The following is a 22,611-nucleotide window of genomic DNA, read 5'->3' on the forward strand; positions in this document are numbered from 1 at the left end:
TCAATGAGTGTCCCCACAAAGGAAGAAGTATGTGTGTGGGGGGGTGTATTTGTGCGCGCGCACAGTTTCTCACCGTCTCCATCCATGTCATCATCACATGCATCCCCAAGGCCATCTGAATCAGTGTCCCGCTGGTCTGGATTCTCAATGGTAAGGCAGTTATCACATGTATCACCATGGCTATCCTTATCACTGTTTAGCTGATTCACATTTGGCTTCAACCAGCAGTTGTCCTGGTGTGCACACACACATACACACGTGTATGACACAATAACTGACAGAGGGCCAGATGTATTTATGAGCCAAAGAACTAAAAGCTATGAGCTTAAGAACAAGCTGTACTCCCATCTGATGACATTCCCAGGTGGTCCTTTGGCCAAAAATGCTTGCTAAAATCAACTTAAGATTCATGCTCATCTGAAATAAAATAAATGCCTTATGTATGTGTGTACCTGCTCGTTCAGTATTCCATCTCCATCAGCATCTGGGTCACACGCATTACCTTGTCCATCTGAATCGGCATCCTCCTGTCCTGAATTTGGCACCAAAACACAATTGTCCTGAAACACACACAATTAACACACTGCAATCATCACAAGTCACAGTCTATCATGGTCATTTAGCATCATCGGCATCATTACCTTTTTGCAGGTAGGATCTCGGCAGCGAAGCTTCTCATCTGGGTATCCGTCAATGTCAGTGTCCTTTCCACATAGATAACCGTTTCCTGCCCAGCCAATACCACACTGGCACACACACACACACACACACACACACACACACACACACACACACACAAATATTCAAAACCACACTTTTACAATTGAATTCAGTTTGGTGGTTTGTAGTCATGGTATAGCATTTGGACATGAAGACAACATTGTGGTTGTGGGCTCTGACAGATGATGGTGTAGTCTTAGTTACCTGGCAGGTGATAGTGCCATCTCTTTCCTCAATGCACTGTGCATTGGGATCACAGGGGTTCTGTAGCCGATTCCCACAACTCTTCTCTGGCTTACAGCCTCTCACTTGGTCACCGGTGAATCCTGTTTTACAGCCACCACAGCGATATGAGCCCTACACACACACACACACACACACACACACACACACACACACACAGAGTTGTATTATATATGTGAAAACATATCCATGTCTCATGTTACACAGACAAAAAATAAAAGCCTTTGTCCTAAGACTAATGTACTAATATAAATTGCAGGTGAGGAAAAAACTCAAGTATCTGCCTACAACAAAAAGTTACAATAGTGAAGAATAGCAGCTGTTACCATAGAGTTCAGGCAGATCGAATTGGCCGTGCAACCTCCATTATTTGGCCCGCTGCACTCATCAATGTCATCACACACCTGTGGTTAGAATATAGGTTGCATGAAAAACCAGAACATCAAGGATGTAGCAGCTCATCTGGCCTGCCATGAAAACAACCATGACTACCAAAACATCAAACAGAACTGAAATGTGACAATGTGAGAGAGGACCAACCTCCATGACAAATTGTTTACAACAGGAAAATCAACAAAGGACTAAATTTTGTTCCCCGAGGGAAGATCTACCCAAAACACCAATCAGAACTGAATTTGCATGATAAATGAGAGAGGAGAAACAATTCTAGTCAGAAGAAAATGTGTTAAGTTGACCTAATTACTAATTTGTTAGCCAAAAATTGACAATACAATGACCAAGTTTTGTGCAAAAGGTCTAGTTCTTTCAAACGAAACAATCAGAACTGAAATCCATTGAGAACTGAGGGAGGAGATATGATTTAATTGAAAATAACCAAAGTTGTAAACAAATTGTTTACAACAAGAAAATCAACAAACAAATGACCAAGTTTTGTTACCCGAGGGAAGATCTACACAAAACATCGATCAGAACAGGAATCGTGTGAGAACTGCAAGACGAGATACAATTCTAATGAGAAGTCCCAAAATTCATGAAGTTGACCTAATTAGCAGTTTGTTAGCAAAAATTTGACAATACAGTGACCAAGTTTTGTACAGAAGGACTAGTTCTTTCAAACGAAACAATCAGAACTGCAAACCATTGAGAATTGATGGAGGAGATAAGATTGAACTGAAAATAAACAAAGTTGTAAACAAATTGTTTACAACAGGAAAATCAACAAACAAACAACCAAGTTTTGTTCCTCATGGGAAGATCTACCCAAAACATCAATCAGAACTGAAATTGGACGAGAAATGAGAGAGGAGATAAAATTCTAGTGAGAGGCCTGGAAAATTCGTTCATTTGGCCTAATTACTAACTCACTGGCAAAAAAAATTGACAAAACATTGACCAAGTTTTGTGTGGAGTGATGCATTCTTTCAAACAAAACAATTGGAATGGAACTCTGTGGAGAATTGACAGAGGAGATACGATTTAACTGAATTGTGGGCAACGGACGACGGATGGACGGATGACAGACACCACGCCGTGGCAGTACCTCATCGGCCTTATGGCCAGATGAGCTAAATATATACAATCATAACAAAATCAAGAAACACATTTACAACAAAATCATTTGACTGTACAAACACATACACTTTAAAATGCTCAATCTTTATTTGTGTAGTGCTCCAAATATCTATATCTGTATCTGTATTTGGATTTATGTAGCATTCAATGTAACTTGGAAGCAGGAATTTGGAACTTGGAATTACATCATTATACCCCTGCTCCGAAGAAGGGGGGGGTATACTAGTTTATTTACCTCTGTTCATCCATATCTCCATACTTCTGTCCATGCAAGACACCTTTTTTCTCAGCAACCACAAATTGTAGCCACTCGGTACTTGGTACCAAACTTCAGCTTGGAGTCATATACAGTGGTGCTTGAAAGTTTGTGAACCCTTTAGAATTTTCTATATTTCTGCATAAATATGACCTAAAACATCATCAGATTTTCACACAAGTCCTAAAAGTAGATAAAGAGAACCCAATTAAACAAATGAGACAAAAATATTATACTTGGTCATTTATTTATTGAGGAAAATGATCCAATATTTCATATCTGTGAGTGGCAAAAGTATGTGAACCTGTGCTTTCAGTATCTGGTGTGACCCCCTTGTGCAGCAATAACTGCAACTAAACGTTTCCGGTAACTGTTGATCAGTCCTGCACACCGGCTTGGAGGAATTTTAGCCCATTCCTCCATACAGAACAGCTTCAACTCTGGGATGTTGGTGGGTTTCCTCACGTGAACTGTTTGCTTCAGGTCCTTCCACAACATTTTGATTAGATTAAGGTCAGGACTTTGACTTGGCCATTCCAAAACATTAACTTTATTCTTCTTTAACCATTCTTTGGTAGAACGACTTGTGTGCTTAGGGTCGTTGTCTTACTGCATGACCCACCTTCTCTTGAGATTCAGTTCATGGACAGATGTCCTGACATTTTCCTTTAGAATTCGCTGGTATAATTCAGAATTCATTGTTCCATCAATGATGGCAAGCCGTCCTGGCCCAGATGCAGCAAAACAGGCCCAAACCATGATACTGCCACCACCATGTTTCACAGATGGGATAAGGTTCTTATGCTGGAATGCAGTCTTTTCCTTTCTCCAAACATAACGCTTCTCATTTAAACCAAAAAGTTTTATTTTGGTCTCATCCGTCCACAAAAATTTTTCCAATCGCCTTCTGGCTTGTCCACGTGATCTTTAGCAAACTGCAGGTGAGCAGCAATGTTCTTTTTGGAGAGCAGTGGCTTTCTCCTTGCAAACCTGCCATGCACACCATTGCTGTTCAGTGTTCTCCTGATGGTGGACTCATGAACATTAATATTAGCCAATGTGAGAGAGGCCTTCAGTTGCTTAGAAGTTACCCTGGGGGCCTTTGTGACCTCGCCAACTATTATACGCCTTGCTCTCGGAGTGATCTTTGTTGGTGGACCACTCCTGGGGAGGGTAACAATGGTCTTGAATTTCCTCCATTTGTACACAATCTGTCTGACTGTGGATTGGTGGAGTCCAAACTCTTTAGAGATGGTTTTGTAACCTTTTCCAGCCTGATGAGAATCAACAACGCTTTTTCTGAGGTCCTCAGAAATCTCCTTTTTTCGTGCCATGATACACTTCCACAAACATGTGTTGTGTAGATCAGACTTTGATAGATCCCTGTTCTTTAAATAAAACAGGGTGCCCACTCACACCTGATTTTTCATCCCATTGATTGAAAACACCTGACACTAATTTCATCCTTCAAATTAACTGCTAATCCTAGAGGTTCACATACTTTTGCCACTCACAGATATGTAATACTGGATCATTTTCCTCAATAAATAAATGACCAAATATAATATTTTTGTCTCATTTGTTTAACTGGGTTCTCTTTATCTACTTTTAGGACTTGTGTGAAAATATGATGATGTTTTAGGTCATATTTATGCAGAAATATAGAAAATTCTAAAGGGTTCACAAACTTTCAAGCACCACTGTACTGTGTTTACCATTTTCAGGTCTGTCGCACATCAAGTTCCTGTTTATCGACTGAATGTATTTACAAAACATATAGCATGGATTTACAAAATTTTAGTAACACTTTTCTCAGCACCTACAAATCACAACTGCTTGATATTTGGTACCAAACTTCAGCTTGGGGCTCTATACCATGTATACTGTTTTCAGGTCTGTCACACATCAACTTCCTGTTTACCGACTGGATGTATTTACGAGACATATAGGTTGGATTTTGACGCTATTTCAAGAAGCAAAATGCTATTTCAAAATGACAGTTTACCAGGATGCTATTTGAAATCCCTGGGGAGAGACACTGCTCTTTATTTACTTGTTCCAGGGTTAATTATTTGTTGAAGTCAACATTCATAATAAGCGTCCTATTCCTTTGATTGCTTGCGTTCTGATATAAGCGAGAGCGGGGGATATGTAAGTGAGCAGTAGCTCACAGTTGATCTTGTTTTTAACTTAATAATATTACCAAGTAATTTTACCTGGAATATAAATCTATTACCTAGTAATAGATTTAACAAGCTAATATGTCATTGAATTAATTGAGCTAAAACAACTTATTTGAAGCTTAAGTGAATTTCATATGCTGAACTCAGGATTGACGAGACTTCCCTGACTTTCTGAGTTGGAATTCTGAGCTGAGGGATGTTTTCTTTGATTTTTCCGAGTTGGATTTCTTAAATTCCGAGTTATGAGTTCTAGTTGAGCACAACATTAAACCTGAAGTGGGCGTGGCTTTATTAAAAATTTTAACTAAGAACAATTGGTCTACTAGAGATATGCACAGGATAGTAATGTTTTATTTTATCCTGCTTTAGAGGTTATTATTTTTGATTGTTTCTGCCTGCAAAATTTTCTAATCAATTTATTTCGATCAAATTTCCAAAATGTAAACAAACCACCATGACCCTCGTCATACAGTTACAAAGGACTGCTGCATATTAATAAACATGGTCTTTTTAATTGAGCTTTCTATATGACAGCTTGCTTGCCCCCGCATGAAATTAAAAAAACCCACAACAAAACATGCAAGTATTTTTTTGTGCATCCCACAGATATGAGTCCCAATGCACAGCTTTAGTTTCAACTGATGCCCTGTGAACATTTCTGGCAAGCTTCTTGAAAACGAAAAAGAAAAATGAATAGTGGGCTCCTATTTATATTTTTGCATTTGTATCTGTTTAAATCACACAATCTGTTCAATCCGAATAACATATTCATATCCAGCTACATCCCTAATATTCACACACCAACCTGTTTGTGTGTCTGTGCAAAAGCCGCTCCTACACCTTCCACTGGATGGCCGGTGTATCCTCTAGGACACGCCTCACAGCGGAAACCTGGAGCCGTGTTTACGCATTTCACACCGGGAAAACAGGGGTTAAACTGGCACTGTAACACACACAGACACAGACACACACACAACAAAGGGTTCAAATACAGGAGATGTTCCTAAGGGAAATACTAACGGGGGGGACGATAAAAATTGATACTTTTTTGAGTGCCAATTAATAATGGATGATTTTCTTGAAATTAGATCATAACCTTAGAATGTTCTGAACAAGTAACCAGGTGAGTATCATGAAAATCTTACATGTTTATATCAGAAGATAATTGTCATTTAATCCAAATTTGATTGAACAGATTGTCATGTTTTCATGATCTAGTGAAGTGGTACCTCATCAACATCATCACAGCTGTAGCCATCTCCAGTGTATCCATCAGGACAGGGGCCACACTCCACTCCTTCCTCCGTCTCAATACACATGTCAGGACGGAAACATACACCAGGAGCACAATGCTGCTTCACCGTAGTACCACCCAGCCCTGCAACACAACCGCCCAGATTGCACATTTATTGAGGATATCCATCCATCCATCCATCCATCCATCCATCCATCCATTATCTGTAGCCGCTTATCCTGTACAGAGTCGCAGGCAAGCTGGAGCCTATCCCAGCTGACTATGGGCGAGAGACGGGGTACACCCTGAACAAGTCGCCAGGTCATCGCAGGGCTGACACAGAGACAAACAACCATTCACACCTACGGTCAATTTAGAGCCACCAGTTAACCTAACCTGCATGTCTTTGGGGGAAACCGGAGCACCCGGAGAAAACCCACACAGACACGGGGAGAACATGCAAACTCCACACAGAAAGGCCCTCGTCAGTCACTGAGCTTGAACCCAGGACCTTCTTGCTGTGAGGTGACAGTGCTAACCACTACACCACCGTGCCGCCCTTGAGGATAATCATTCATTAATAAATACAAAATAAACAGTGACTCCAATATGAGGACTGAATGACTGCCTTTGAGGCTCTATTCTCCAAATCCAGCCCTATAGGACCACTTTTATGAGAGCATTTTTCCCCCCTAGTTTTTATGTCTAAGCAGACAAATATCAGGTCTATTAGAGTAGGAAAAATACTATGCAGTACAGGTTTCTGAAAAAACTCTTGCTGGTGCTTTGGGCTATTTTGACTTGTGGTTAGACCATTTGGTTACCACATGTGGAAACAAATGTTAGGGTCGGCTGGTTAAATGTCTAAACATGTCTAACCTTTTGGTTAGAAAAGTGTCTTACCACATGCTTGACACTCAGAGATTGTGTTTCTGAGGAAGGCAGTCTCTTTCACCTGTAAATACAAAGAAATAAGGTTCGGAATCAAAGAGAATCAAATCAAAACATGATACAACACAATGGGAGAATATCCATTCAAATAATACCTTACCTGTTGCACAAGCACATCCTTCAGCTCATTGATGACTTTGGTGAGCTCCAGCATCTGACTGGTCAGCTGCTTAGTATTGAGCCCTGGAAAAATTTGACTTACATCAGGATCCAGTTTTTAAAAAGTATAAAGGTTGTCTTTAGTGGTAAACAGAAAATTATCATGATTATCGATCATTATCTTTTTTAAAAAAAATCTGTTTTTGGTATTATCCTCTCAGTTAACTGGGTCCTGGTTAGGATACAAACTTTAACAGGTGTTATTTTTATGTGTCTCTACCTAGTGTCTGTACAGAGTCGCTCTGGTGGGTGTGGCAGCCCTGCAGCGATGCAACATTCTCTATCGAATCACCATAAGCCAGTTTCAGCTCCTCCAGCTCCTCCTGCCAAATATTGGAAAAAAAAACATGATTGTAAGGAATGTATGTGCAGTTTTATATTTATGTGATATATGTATATAATAGAATTAAAATTTAAAATATAAGTGCGACCCCAAATCAGAAGAAGTTGGGACTGCATGGAAGATGCAAATAAAAAAAAGAAAGCAGTGATTTCTAAATTTATTTTGACTTGTATTTCATTGCAGACAGTATGAACCCAAGATATTTTATGTTTTACCTGGTCAACTTCATTTTATTTGTTTATATACATCCATTCCTGTGATTTAGGCCTGCAACATATTCCAAAAAAAGTTGTGACAGGGGCAATTTAGGGCTAGTAGTGAGGTAAAACAATTAAATAATGATGTGATTTGAAACAGGTGATGTCAACAGGTGATTGTAATCATGATTTGGTACAAAATCAGTATCCAGGAAAGGCCTAGTTTTTGAGGAGCAAAAATGGGCCGAGGATCTCCAGTTTGTCAACAAATGCATAAGAAAATTATTGAAATGTTTAAAAACAATGTTCCCTCAAAGAATGATATGAAAGGATTTGGATCTTTCACCCTCTATGGTGCATAATAGCTGTAGCGGTTCGTAGGAGGGGGAGGAGCACAGAAAGACGGCAGGCCAGAATAAAGTTCCATAGTTATATTTATTTGTTCTTTTCAGACACAAATATAGTCCAGTCCTACAGAACACACCAGTTGGCTGGTTCAGGAGAGAGCTGCCTTCCTCTGCTCTCTCTCTCTTTATATAGGGCGCGGTCACTGGGAAGACACACAAACACAGGTTAATTGACATCAGGTGTAGTGATTCTGCCACTTACCTTCCCTGACTCTGCCCTCTTGTCACAGACTGGCGCTTGACCACGCCCCCGCTGCCACATACCCCCACCGCCCGACTCAGGCCGGGCAGCCGTTCGGCCTGCAGCCGACTCCCCCCCCGTTGACGGGAGAGAAAGTCCGCCACAACCATCTGCGCCCCCGGCCTGTGGATCACCTTGAAATTAAAGGGTTGGAGTGCCAGATACCAACGGGTGATCCGCGCGTTGGCATCCTTCATGCGGTGGAACCACTGGAGGGGCGCGTGGTCCGAACAGAGGGTGAAAGGGTGTCCCAGCAGGTACTAGCGGAGGGCGAGGACCCCCCACTTGATCGCGAGGCACTCCTTTTCTATTGTGCTGTAGTGCCCCTCGCGAACCGACAGCTTTCTGCTGATGTACAGCACGGGACGATCCTCCCCCTCCACCTCCTGGGACAACACGGCCCCCAGCCCTCTGTCCAACACATCCATCTGTAACATACAGGCTTTTAGGCAGGATTTTTTTTTAGGGAGTCTAACTTTTTTGCAGGTGTCACTGTATGTGGCGAGGTGTAGCGGCGCGTTGAGCGCCGCTGGCACGAGTGTTTTAGGGGGTTCCGGGGGTACTCCCCCGGAAAATTTTGAAATTTCTAATGCTCTCAAATGCTATTTCCTTCATTTTGACAGCAAATTTTGAGCAATACAGCCAAGTGTTTTTGCCTTTGTTACAACATTCTTGTATCAATAGTAAGGCTGGACTGGGGGGAGGCATGTGTGCATGGAAAAATTCAAGCCAGATTCATTTTAGGTAAAACAACTTTCTTTAATGTCTTAATGTAAACAAAATGGTTTCACTGCAACAGTCCACTGGCAACAATATGTTTACAACCGCCTGGGGGCCTTGAGGTACAACTTTGGAATCCCAGCATCCTTTAGAACGTGTCGTATTTGATTATTGTTTAGCCTACTAGAAATACTACCCGCCAGCTCGACTACCACACTCTCCACTACGTAGCCTGTAATGTTGGGAAAATCTGCATGAAAATGTGTTATTTACTGTTAAAAGGATTTATTCGGGATAAATAACATGTCAGGTAAGGCCGGTTTTCTATAGACTACATTCCACATTTAGCTGCGGCAATATAGTCTACGGCTATATTGTCTGGATATTTATGCCAGTGTCTCCTAGGCATACATCTTTTCCCCCTCTGCTCTGGGAACGCATATTACAAGTGCTTTGTACACCAAATTTATTTAATAACCCATTTATTTATAACGAGGGCTCTCACAACTTTGAAATTAGTGCAGCCATAGAAACGCGTGTTTCTGTAGCTCTGCGGCGGGTGCCTATATTTTGTACTCTGGGCTCGTGCTGTTGCTATGGTAACCCTGGGCGTCTTCGGGAAAGACAGCTGTCAAAGCGAGACTTCTGAAATTTCCAAAATGGCGGTGTCAACAAAGCTTGTAGATCCTCGGAAAGCTCAGACTCGGCGATTTTTTAACATATTCAGCTAAGTTACCGGACATAACACGGGCGGAAATATTAGGGCGTCTTTAGGGCGTCGTACTAAAAAGTAGGGCGTCCAATTTCTTGTTTTTTTCAGTACAGGGCGTCGAAAAGACGCCCAGACGCCCCTCTATCTAAAAGCCTGGTAACATAAAAGGGAGAGAAAAGTCAGGGGAGTGTAATAGTGGCCCCCCGCACAGTGCAGCCTTTACCTCAGAGAAAGCCCGCTGGCATTGCTCCATCCACTGGAGCGGATCTGGTGCCCCCTTTTTAGTAAGATCAGTCAGCGGGCTGGTGACGTCCGAATAATTAGGTATAAACCTATGATAGTAGCCAGCCAGCCCCAGGAACTGTCTCACCCCCTTTTTGGTCTTGGGCCTCGGGCAGGCCGCAATTGCTGCTGTCTTGTTAATTTGGGGACGCACCTGCCCGTTGCTCAAGTGGAAGCCCAGATACTGTACTTCCACCCGCCCAATTGCACACTTCTTTGGGTTGGCTGTGAGACCCGCTCGCCTCAGCAACTGAAGGACGGCCCTCAGGTGTTGTACGTGCCGCTGCCAGTCATTACTATAAATAATGATATCATCGAGGTATGTGGCCGCATAGGTGGCGTGGGGGTGGAGGACCCTGTCCATCAGCCGCTGAAACGTAGTGGGCGCCCCAAACAGCCCAAAAGGAAGTGTGACAAACTGGTGTAAGCTGAACGGTGTGGAAAAGGCTGTTTTTTCTCGGGATAATGGAGTCAAGGGGATCTGCCAATAACCCTTTGTCAAATCCAGTGTCGAGTAAAAGCGAGCCGTGCCTAGCCGATCGAGCAACTCATCAATACGAGGCATTGGGTACGCGTCGAATTTAGACACCGCGTTGACTTTTCTGTAGTCCACACAGAACCGGACCGACCCGTCGGCCTTGGGAACCAAGACCACTGGGCTGCTCCAGTCACTGTGGGACTCCTCGACGATGCCCATCTCGAGCATGGCCTCGAATTCTTCCCGAACCACTTTTTTCTTGTGTTCGGGCAGCCTGTAAGGGCGGCTACGCACTACCACCCCCGGGGGCGTCTCAACGTGGTGCTCTATGAGGTCGGTGCGGCCGGGCAGGGGCGAGAACACGTCCGAAAACTCGGTCTGCAACTGGGCAACCTCCGCGAGTTGGGTCGGGGAGAGGTGGTCTCCACAGGGGATCAGAGAGGTATGCGATGCTAATGCGCCCTTTTGAACCTCCGGCCCCAGCTCCGCCTTCTCCGGAACCACCGACACCAATGCTATGGGGATCTCCTTGTTCCAGATTTTGAGTAGATTGAGGTGGTAAATCTGTAGCGCCCCACCCCTGTCCATTCGCCTCACCTCGTAGTCGACGTCCCCGACTCGCCGTGTGACCTCAAAGGGTCCTTGCCACTTGGCGATCAATTTGGAGCTCGATGTGGGCAACAGTACGAGTACTTTATCTCCCAGTGCGAACTCCCTAAGGCGCGTACCCCTGTCGTACAGGCGGGTTTGCCGTTCTTGGGCCTGCCGCAAATTCCCCTGGGTTAGGTGTGTGAGCATGTGGAGTTTTGCGCGCAGGTCAATAACGTATTGAATTGCATTTTTACTTGGTGAAGGTCCCTCCTCCCAATTTTCTCGCAGCACATCTAAAATGCCGCGCGGCTTACGCCCGTATAACAAATCAAATGGGGAGAACCCCGTGGAGGCTTGGGGGACCTCTCGCACTGCAAATAACAAGGGTTTGAGCCATTTATCCCAGTTATGTGCGTCCTCACTTACGAATTTTTTAATTATATTCTTGAGGGTGCGATTGAACCGTTCAACTAAACCGTCTGTTTGTGGGTGATAAACGCTGGTGCGGATCGGCTTAATACCTAATAGCCCATACAGTTCGCTCAGTGTTTGTGACATAAACAAGGTGCCTTGGTCAGTCAGAATCTCTTTCGGGATTCCAACTCGGGAGATGACGCGGAAGAGTGCCTCCGCAATACTGCGTGCTGAGATATTGTGAAGAGGCACCGCTTCCGGGTATCGCGTTGCATAGTCCACCAGAACTAATATAAAGCGGTACCCTCGTGTTGACCGATCTAATGGCCCGACGAGATCCATCCCAATTCTTTCGAATGGGGTCTCGATTAATGGTAGGGGGCGCAAAGGCGCTTTTGGAATGGCCGCTGGATTTACTAACTGGCATTCGCGGCACGCCGTACACCACCTACGGACATCGCCGCGAATCCCCGGCCAATAGAATCGGGCCATTATTCAGGCTAGTGTCTTATCCTGCCCTAAGTGTCCAGCCATGGGATTAAAGTGAGCCGCCTGGAATACCAATTCCCGGCGGCTTTTTGGAATCAAAAGCTGTGTGATTTGCTCTTTCGTCTGAGTGTCCTGCGTCACTCGGTATAATCTATCTTTCATAATAGAAAAATAGGGGAAGGACGGGGTGGCGTTTGGCAGGAGCATTTGACCATCGATTACTCTCACTTGGTCAAACGCATGCCGCAGAGTCTCGTCTCGCGACTGCTCTAACGGGAAATCCGCAAGGGATTCCCCGAGAGAGGGAGGAGGAGCTGGCGGCTCCTCACTCTGACGCGGAGATGACGTAGCCGGCTCTGCGACAGCTGCTCCCGCCAAAGCGACACCGGGACCTCCCCCTGCTGACCTATGGCAGGACCCACTCTTCACTAGATGACTCATCAACTCCCCGAATCCCAGCCAATCAGTCCCCAAAATTATCGAGTGGGTGAGGCGAGGATTAACCGCCGCCTTTACCATAAATTTTTCCCCTCGGAACAAAATGTGGACCGACACCAATGGGTAGCTGTGAACATCCCCGTGCACACACAACACCTTCACCCCCTGTGCTCCCCCCAATGCCTCGTCTTGCACCAGGCTTTGGTGAATTGAGGTCTGATTACAACCGGAATCCACCAACGCCTGATATGTATCCCCTTGGATACTCACCGGTATGCGATACGCTCTGGCCCAATCGAGGGCAGCTCCTGGCACGTCGGGGATCCAAACCACCGCGCCCACTTCCATTGCCGAACATTGCTGTTGGAGGTGGCCCGGCTCCCCGCAGCGCCAGCAAACCGGCCCGGGCTTCCTCTCTGCACGGCGCCCTGGGGCTCACTCACCTGAGGGGGGGGAAGAGACAGACACAGAAGGGAAAAACGGGAGAACACCGCAGGTGCGACGGGCGGGCCGGGGTGGGGCCGGCCCCCGCCTCCGCGGTGGGGAAATGGGGCGAGAACGAGACACAGGAGGAGAGAGGGGGAGAGAGAGAGAGAGAGGAGAGGAGAGAAGAGGATGTCCGCTGTCCTGCCATCGGAACAGCCGTCAGATGGTCCTCCGCCAACTCGATGGCCTGATCCAGTGACGCCAGGCGGTGGCACTGGACCCACTCTGCGGTTCCCTCTGGCAGGCGGCCGATGAACTGCTCCAGCACCACCTGATCGAGGATTCCCTCGGCGTCGCGGTTGTTGGCCCTCAACCACCGCCAGCAGGCGTCCCGGAGCTGCCGGCCAAACGCGAACAGCCGGCCGACTTCCTCCAGCCGCAGAGCGCGGAAGCGCTGTCATTGTTGTTCGGGGGTGCACCCCACCTGCTGGAGGATGGCCCGGCGAAGGTCCGCGTAGGCCAGCCAGCGGTCGGCGGGGAGCTGTAGCGTGGCCAGCTGCGCCTCTCCTGTTAGCAGGGGAAGAAGGCGCGCCACGCGCTGCTCCATCGGCCACCCCGAGGTCTCCGCGACTTGCTCGAAGAGCGTGATGAATGCCTCGGGGTCGTCCTGCGGGCCCATCTTGGTTAGTGTGGGGGGGATGGGAGCGCTGGTGGACCCCGCCGAAGCGAGGAGGTGCCGGAACGCCTGACGATCTTCCTGCTGCACCAGCACCAGGGCCTCGAACCGGTGCTCTTGCTCCTTCTGGAGGGTGATTAGCGCCTGGTGCTGGCTCTGCTGGGCCGTGGCAAGGGCGTGGACCAGGTCCGCGAAGGGGGAGGACTCCATGGGGCTGTTCTTTTCCTGTGCTCCGTCCCGGGTTTCAGCACCACTGTAGCGGTTCGTAGGAGGGGGAGGAGCACAGAAAGACGGCAGGCCAGAATGAAGTTCCATAGTTATATTTATTTGTTCTTTTCAGACACAAATATAGTCCAGTCCTACAGAACACACCAGTTGGCTGGTTCAGGAGAGAGCTGCCTTCCTCTGCTCTCTCTCTCTTTATATAGGGCACGGTCACTGGGAAGACACACAAACACAGGTTAATTGACATCAGGTGTAGTGATTCTGCCACTTACCTTCCCTGACTCCGCCCTCCTGTCACAGACCGGCGCTTGACCACGCCCCCGCTGCCACAATAGCATTAAAAGATTTAAAGAATGTGGAGGAATTTCGGTGTGTAAAGGGCAAGGGCACAAGCCTAAGTTGAACACCTGTGATCTCTCATACCTCAGATGGTACTTCATCAAGAATGGTCATTCATCTATAGCTGATGCGCTCTACTTTGGCAAACCTTTTGTCAAGCACTACAATACGGAGTTACATCCAGAAATGCCAGTTAAAATTTTACTGTACAAAAAAGAAGCCTTATGTTAATTGTGTCCAGAAGCTCTGTTGACTTCTCTGGGCTTAGCGGCATCTGGGATGGACCATCACACAGTAGAAACATGTATTGTGATCAGATGAATGAGTATTCCAGGTATATTTTTGTAAGAAACAGACACCATATGTTCCAGACCAAAGATGAAAAGGACCATCGAAACTGTTACCAGCAACAAGTCCAAAAGCCAGAGTCTGTCATGGTATGGAGTCGTATCAGTGTCCTTGGCAAAGGTAACTTACATTTCTGATGGCAGCATTAATGCAGAGAAGTACACTGAGATTTTGGAGCAACATGTGCTGCCTTCAAGACGACATCTTTTCCAGGGATATTTCAACAAGACACTGCAAAACCACATTCTGCACACAATACAAAGGCATGGCTGTGGAAGAAGAGGGTGCCTGTTCCCTCTGTCCCCAATAGAGAATATGTGGTGAATTCTGAAACAAAAATATAACACCGACGACCCCGTATTGTTGCACACCTTAAGACCAGTTTGCAGGAAGAATGGGACAAAATAACACCTGAAACACTTCATCACTTGGTGTCTTCAGTCCATCAACATATTTTAAGTGTTGTGAGAAGGAATGGCAACATTACAAAGTGGTAAATGCTTTACTGTCCCAACTTTTTTATGAAATGTGTTTATTTTGATAAAACAACAAAATTCATGAATTAAAATATCAAAGAATGTTGTTGTATTGTTTTGAGTGCAATACAGGTCAAATATGATTTATAAATCATTGTTTTCAGATTTAATTTCAATTTCAATATACTGGCCCACCTTTTTCTGATTTGGGGTTGTAAAATTTAGGGGAAGTACAGAAAGTTTCCAGAAAAAGAGGATGTTTTTGACAAAAATAAAGCTTATAAACCTGCATTGTGTGTGCGCACAGCTATTTATGTTTTCCTTTGTTGGTGTGTCTTGCTGTTTTGTACTTACCTGTGCTTTTTTCCGCATGGTTTTCAGTTCCACACCCTGGTTGTTCCTGAGCCCATTGAACACTGCTGGTAAATCTCTCAATGTCTCCACCAATCGGCAGTCCAGATGCAAGTCCACCCCTGGCACTGGCAAAGTTGCTTGGCCAGGTGGAAAAGACCCCTGGCTGTATGGAACCTCCAGGCCCTTCAGGTGAAAAAGGAGGTTGTGCTTCTCTCCGTCTGCCAGTTTGAGGTTGTTAAAGGTGACAGTGGCCACCCTGCCATCAATGCGCAGGTAACGTAGTGTAGCTAGTCATAGAAAGAGACATCAAGAATTTTTGAGATTGAAATTCATAGATGGTAATAATGGCAAGGACAGGGAGGAGAGGAATGAAAAAGAGAGAAATCGGTGGAATCCGTTCAGGAGGTTGTACTTCAGCTCTTCCAGTGAGACACAGCAGTGAAGACATGATTCTAAAGTCACTGAAACACTTGTTTGAATTGTTTCCATACCATTAAAACATGCTCACCTTTGTTCAGTTTGCCCATAATGGTGAACTCAAAGTATTTGCTGTTGTCTTGTGGATTATAGAGCCCAAAAACACTGGTTCCAGTTCGGGGTTGCAGGCGAAATGTTGCAAGCAGGAAGAGCTCCGTTACTCCCTGTTCTGCCAAACCTCCATGCAGGAGATCTGGCAGACAGTCTGGTGATGTCAGGAGGTTATACACTGCAGAGGTAAACAGTTCTGTTTTACATGTGGTAACAGGAACTGGGGACTGTAACAAACTAATTTTAGCCATATGTTGTTTAGCCAAATGCATATGGATTTGAGCAAAGTGTGTAACTATTAAACAGTTTGAAATCAACCTTGACATTGCCTGGAAGTGTCCATAATTTTCTGCAGATAGCCAACATGCACTAACATAACCAAATTTAGTGGAAGACAGCATTGTAACAGTTCTCCAAGAATTACTGGTTTGAAAGTGGAACATGAGATTTGATATAGGAATAGATTCATGGTTTGTGGCCCCTTTGCATAGATGATTCCAGAAATATGAATGAGGGGATGTTTGATCAGAATTTTTAACTATAACCTAAGATGTCCTGCAAGGATTTAGTTTAGGTCCTATCAGATTTCCTATTTAAATATTGGCTATCTTTCTATGTTAAATGTTCAGGGAGGTAAAACATCAGCAGTTCTTTGTGCTTTCTTAGGGTCACTCTGATGAAATAGCATTCAGATACAGTCATCCCAACTCCTGAAAGAGATTTCCAGAGGACTTTGATATTCAATATCATTATTATGCTGGATCATTTAAAATATGTAATTTGAAGCCTGAACTTGGTGCTATTTGGCATAAATAAGTTATAACCTCAATCTTTAAAATATCATTGAGGTTGATAATAGCTAAACCCAAAAAGTGTCATGAAAACTCTCTCTCTCTCTATTTGTCATATCACTGCAGTGACGTGGCCACAAAGCTTCTAGGGAAGAATTACAGTAGTGGTTTCTCGTTGCCTTTTACTGGATTATTATAAAGGTTTTCTCCTCTCCACCATTCACACACATTCACACCTATGAGCAATTTAGAGTAGCCAGTTAACCTAACTGCATGTCTTTGGATGGTGGGGGAAACCGGAAGCCCGGAAGAAATCCACACAGACACGAGGAGAACATACAAACTCCATACAGAAAGGCCCCTATTGAGAACCCGGAACCTTTTTGCTTTGAGGTGACAGTGCTAACCACTGCACCACCATCAGTAGCCTACATTTTAATGTTTATTCAGATTGACTGTTATTCAAATAGACTTCTATTTTACTGTAAGTGATTCATTTAACATTTCCAGAAGTTACCCCCTTTGACCAGTGGTAACAATGATTTCATTGCCTGAAACTGCAAATACAGATGTCGGTTGTTATGGCGGTGGCTATTGGCCATTGGCTTTTGGGTCCTGAACAGGGCTGTTATTTATGTCTCCGTTTATTATAATAAAGGTGTGTGTTGAGGCAAGTCCAGCAACTGAGTTCAGACTTTCATGTGCTTAGCGACCTGCTCAGGGAAGTCGCCAGCGTTTAACCCAAGACCCAATTTTTTTTTCCAGGATGTTAGTTGAAATGCCATACCTGTGTGCAAGCTTTGGCAAATTCCTAAATCATTTCCCCCATTCATGCTGGGTCATGGCTTTTTGTGCTTATTCCAAAGCTAATATTATCATGTTTGTGTTTGCTGAGTTGGTTGCTGTGCTGTGGTTGCTGTGCCATTACTTTTACAAGCACCTAATCAGTTCTAACTACTGTCTGTCTTTCTGGCTACTGAAAGGCTGAAAAGCTTTTTGGGTTCTGAGACTGGGGCAATAAAATAAAGAGGCAGGAAACGCAGTCCATGACCGTATCAAAATTTTTTTCTCTCTCTGTAAATGAAAGATGAATGAGAGGAGCTTGAGGTCAACCCGTTGAACCAATCAGAGCTCGGCACCAGCTGCTGTGACCAATCATGAATGCCTACTGCTTTAGGTTAGTGCATTCAAGATTGTTTTCATGCAGACAGTTAAAAATCACTAACATATGTGTTTTGTGCGTGTGTGTGTGTGTGTGTGTGTGTGTGCAATACATCTCACATCAAATCCAGATGACCATAAAGCCTAAGGGATGAAATTAATCAAATCAGGGTAAAATGGCCATTTAAACTTATACACAACAATAATACCATCTTTCTTTCTTTTTTTTTATTCTAAGAATACTATGTATAGAGTTTATGATCAGGAATAATGTGTGATTTATGGCAGATTGAGGCAGAATATTTGAGGCTTAGAATTAGTGTCTATTTAGGTATGATATATCTGATAGGTTCTGATCTGTCTATACTGAAGGACATTGAATTGACAAAGGATGATCTAGGGATGTAGGCCTCTGCCGTCCAGGAGAGTCTACCTCATGGATCCAGGAGCAAACAGTCACTGACACAGACACAGCTGTTCAGGGAGCAACAATCACTGACGCAGCTACAGCTCTGAACAGATGTTTCTTGTTTTTTTAGAGGACGAACATGCGTAGATATCCACATTCAAGAGTGTGTTATAGCTAAATGATTGGAAAATGGGATTTACAAAGCCAAGTCATCTGTGTATAGTATGGCAGGGTGACGTCAATGTAGAATGAAGCCTTACATCACTGGTCAGAATAAACTTATGGAAACAGAGCAGATGTGCAAGCGAAGATAAGTTTCAAGGATTTAACTAGGCAAAACAAGTACAGTGGATGTACAAAGTGTACACACCCCATTAAAATGATAGTTTTTTTTATGTAAAAAAATGAGACCACGATAAATAATTTCAAAACTTTTCCCACCTTTAATGCGACCTATAATCTGTACAGTTCAATTGAAAAACAAACAAATCTGTTGGGGGAAAAACATAAAAAACCAACAACGTACAATAAGCTGGTTGCATAAGTGTGCACACCCTTAAACTAATACTTTGTTGAAACACCTTTTGATTTAATTACAGCATCCAGTCATTTTGGGTACACACCTACCATCAATTAAAATGATTCTGATTAACCCCAAATAAAGTTCAGCTGTCCTAGTAGGATTTTCCTGACATTTACTCAGTTGCATCCTCTAGCAAAAGCCATGGTTTGCAGAAAGCTTACAAAGCATCAAAGGGATCTCACTGTTGAAAGGTATCAGTCAGGAGAAGGGTACAAAAACATTTCCACGGCATTAGATATACGATGGAGCACAGTGAAGGCAGTCATCAAGACATGGAGAAAATATGGGACAACAGTGACATTACCGAGAACTGGACGTCCCTCCAAAATTGATGAAAAGACAAGATGAGAACTGGTCAGGGAGGCTGCCAAGAGGCCTACAGCAACACTGAAGGAGCTGCAGGAATTTCTGGCAAGTACTGATTGTGTACTACATGTGACAACAATCTCCCGTATTCTCCATATGTCTGGACTATAGGGTAGGGTCACAAGACGGAAGCCTTTTCTTAAAAAGAAAAACATCCAGGCCTGGCTAAATTTTGCAAAAAAAATACATCAACTCTCCCTAAAGCATGTGGGAAAATATGTTATGGTCTGATGAAACCAAGGTTGAACTTTTTGGCCACAATTTCAAAAGGTACACAGCAAATTTTATAGTTTTAAATCAACTCTGAGAGAGTAAATTTGAACACTATGCTTTGTCCCAATCTCTGCAGTGTTAATTTAACACTTCCTAAATACACAATTGACTCCTTCACAATTAAGTCAACTTTTTACAGTGTCATTTCAGCTCTATATTTTAACACTTTTGCTTAACACTGGGAAATTAACTCTGAGAATTTTGCTGTGTATGTTTGACACAAAAACAACACTGCGCATCACCAAAAGAACACCATACCCACGTTGAAACATGGTGGTGGCAGCATCATGTTTTGGGGTTATTTTTCTTCAGCTGGAACAGGGGCTTTAGTCAAGGTGGAGGGAATTATGAACGGTTCTAAATACCAGTCAGTTTTGGCCCAAAACCTTCAGGTGTCTGCTAGAAAGCTGAAGATGAAGAGGAATTTCATCTTTCAGCACAACAGTGACCCCAAGCATACATCAAAATCAACAAAAGAATGGTTTCACCAGAAGAAAATTAAAGTTTTGGAATGACCCAGCCAGAGCCCAGACCTAAATCCAATTGAAAATCTGTGGGGTGACCTGATCTGTGGGCTGTGCACAAGAGATGCCCTCGGAGTCTGACAAATTTTGAGCGCTTTTGCAAGGAAGAGTGGGCAAATATTGCCAAGTCTAGATGTGGCAGGCCGACAGACTCCGACCCAAAAAGACTGAATGCTGTAATTAAATCAAAAGGTGCTTCAACAAAGTATTAGTTTAAGGGTGTGTACACTTATGCAACCAGCTTATTGTACGTTTTTTATTTTTATGTTTTCCCCCCCTAACAGATTTGTTTGTTTTGCAATTGAATTGTACAGGTTATAGGTCACATTAAAGGTGGGAAAAGTTTTGAAATTATTTATCGTGGTCTCATTTTTTTTTTACAGCAGAAAAATCTATCATTTTAACAGTGTGTGTACACTTTTTATATCCACTGTAGCAATCAGAGCAGCCTGTATGAGTTTCAAGCATGCCAAACAGATATCAGTGTTCAATCAGTATCACTGTCAGCTTTTGTGCTGTTTGGATTTTATAGTATCATTTGATCTCCTCCACTCTGCGAAAATCATCATGAGTTTAACCTGCACACAGCTTAGGTCATGTACGCAGTTACTCTGTCTGTCTGTCTGTCTCTGTGTCTATGTCTCGCTCTCTCTCTTTCTCTCTCAACTCACACAGACACACACACACACACAATTGGCAGTAATCGGAGCTGAACCACTTTGATGATTATAAGTTTCATAAACCATCACAGTGAAACAAGTTCAGACTACTTGAAGATGGTTAGAAGGACAAAAAAAAAAAGAGGATGAACATTTGAACATTATGAGAAAGAGAGACTGAAGGTGCCTGAAAGACAGAATGAACGTGAGTGAAATGTGAAACAAATTACTGTATTGCTATATTGGGCAATGAAAGTTATTTTTAAGGTGTTTTAAGGTAGTGCAATATTTCAAAAGTTAATATAAAATATTATAATGTACTATAGGCTTTGAAGATAATAATAAAAATGTTATAAAGCGTACTCACCGGTTGACTCAGCATCCACGCCTGAATTTAAACTAAGAATTAGAGATATGGCTACAAGAAGCTGCATCCTCCCTGTCATTTTTCACACACACCCTGTGTGTATTGTCAGTCTTGTGAAGTGTCTCTAAGCTTGATTAGTTTGTATATGTACAATATGGGACATAAATATCCAGTAACTGTCTATTTAGTGATGAGTTCCTCTGCAGTCAGATGTTCTGCTTCCCTTCAAAGTTCTCTAGTGTCTCTGAGGGAGAAAAGGGTGGGTTATGTGCTCCTGTGTGTATTTAATGGTGTGTGTGTGTGTGTGTGTGTGTGTAAAAGAATGAAGTAACGGGCTGTCTATCACATTAGAGCAGCTGTGGTGGGCGGAGTTATGAGTTTAACAGGCGGCCCCACGCTGTGGAGGCGGAGCCAGGACTGACTGCCTTGAGTCATGTCTGCAATTGTTTTGGCACAGTTTATAAGTTTTCATTTGTTCCCCATCACTCTCACCCTTTACTCATTTCACCTTTCATCTCTTTCTCATGTGTATACATATTTTCATTGTTTTGTCACTGGCAGGTGTTAAAAATGGATGTGATGATGGATCATTCAGGATTTGGGGAAAAGTGCTGCATTGAGCTGAGATGTTCCTAGTGTTCTGGGTGATTCGTAGAAAATATTGCACAAACTTTGTCCTGATAGGACAAATTACTACACTGAACTCATTATTTTTTTAAGATGGAGATTAAATTGCATCCAATAGTTACATAAGTTTTGGCGGTGAAACATACGAGCAATTACTACAGGAATGATCTGAGTACTCAAGAAAATTACTCAAGATCAAAAAAGTCACATTACTCAAGTAAGTGTAAATAAATCATCTGGTGAAAACTGACTTGAGTAATGACTTTATTATATGTCTACAACTGACACAACTAATCTGAAAATATCTACAGTTCTACACTCACTGGCCACTTTAATAGGACTTGTTCTTGATTCTAAGATTCCTGTTTTTGGCTGCAGGAGTGGAACCCAGTGTGGTCTTCTGCTGTTGCATGCTGAGATGCTTTTCTGCTCACCACGGTTGTAAAGAGTTGCTATGAGGTGCTATATCCTTCCTGGGAGCTCGAACCAATCTGGCCATTTTCCTCTGACCTCTCTTATCAACAAGGCATTTGTTTCCACCTACAGAACTGTCGCTCACTCAGTGTTTTTTGTTTTTTTGCACCATTCTGTGTAAACTCTAGAGACTGTTGTGTGTGAAAACCCCAGTAGATCAGCAGGTTCTGAAATACTCAAACCAGACCAACTGCCACAGTGAAAGTCACAGAGATCACAATTTTTCCCATTCAGATGTTTGAAGTGAACATTAACTGAAGTTCTTGATTGGTATCTGCATGATTTTATGCATTGTGGATTGGCTGATTAGAGAACTGCATAAACCAGCAGGTGAATGGGTCTTCCTAATAAAGTGGCCAGTGAGTGTATACAGAAAGGTCACATTACCTACAGAAACTTAGCCAAATGCAGCTG

General features: G+C 43.6%; 1 protein-coding gene across 1 annotated transcript in view; it reads right to left on the bottom strand.

The window, feature by feature from the left end:
* The window catches only part of thbs4b (thrombospondin 4b), a 56,232-nt gene extending 34,833 nt beyond the window's left edge, over nucleotides 1-21,399 (bottom strand). Inside the window, exons 1-13 of the mRNA XM_060935683.1 lie at nucleotides 21,097-21,399; nucleotides 15,944-16,141; nucleotides 15,436-15,722; nucleotides 7,500-7,602; nucleotides 7,221-7,303; nucleotides 7,073-7,124; nucleotides 6,165-6,313; nucleotides 5,741-5,878; nucleotides 1,290-1,367; nucleotides 925-1,077; nucleotides 642-746; nucleotides 453-560; nucleotides 74-233 (exon numbers count right to left, since the gene is read on the bottom strand). Of these exons, the coding sequence (XP_060791666.1) occupies nucleotides 74-233; nucleotides 453-560; nucleotides 642-746; nucleotides 925-1,077; nucleotides 1,290-1,367; nucleotides 5,741-5,878; nucleotides 6,165-6,313; nucleotides 7,073-7,124; nucleotides 7,221-7,303; nucleotides 7,500-7,602; nucleotides 15,436-15,722; nucleotides 15,944-16,141; nucleotides 21,097-21,175 (1,693 nt within the window). The 5' untranslated portion in view covers nucleotides 21,176-21,399. The remainder of the gene's footprint in view (nucleotides 1-73; nucleotides 234-452; nucleotides 561-641; nucleotides 747-924; nucleotides 1,078-1,289; nucleotides 1,368-5,740; nucleotides 5,879-6,164; nucleotides 6,314-7,072; nucleotides 7,125-7,220; nucleotides 7,304-7,499; nucleotides 7,603-15,435; nucleotides 15,723-15,943; nucleotides 16,142-21,096) is intronic.
* Between the last annotated feature and the right edge of the window lie 1,212 nt (nucleotides 21,400-22,611).

This window comes from Neoarius graeffei, chromosome 12 (assembly GCF_027579695.1).
Source record: "Neoarius graeffei isolate fNeoGra1 chromosome 12, fNeoGra1.pri, whole genome shotgun sequence".
NCBI lineage: Eukaryota > Metazoa > Chordata > Actinopteri > Siluriformes > Ariidae > Neoarius > Neoarius graeffei.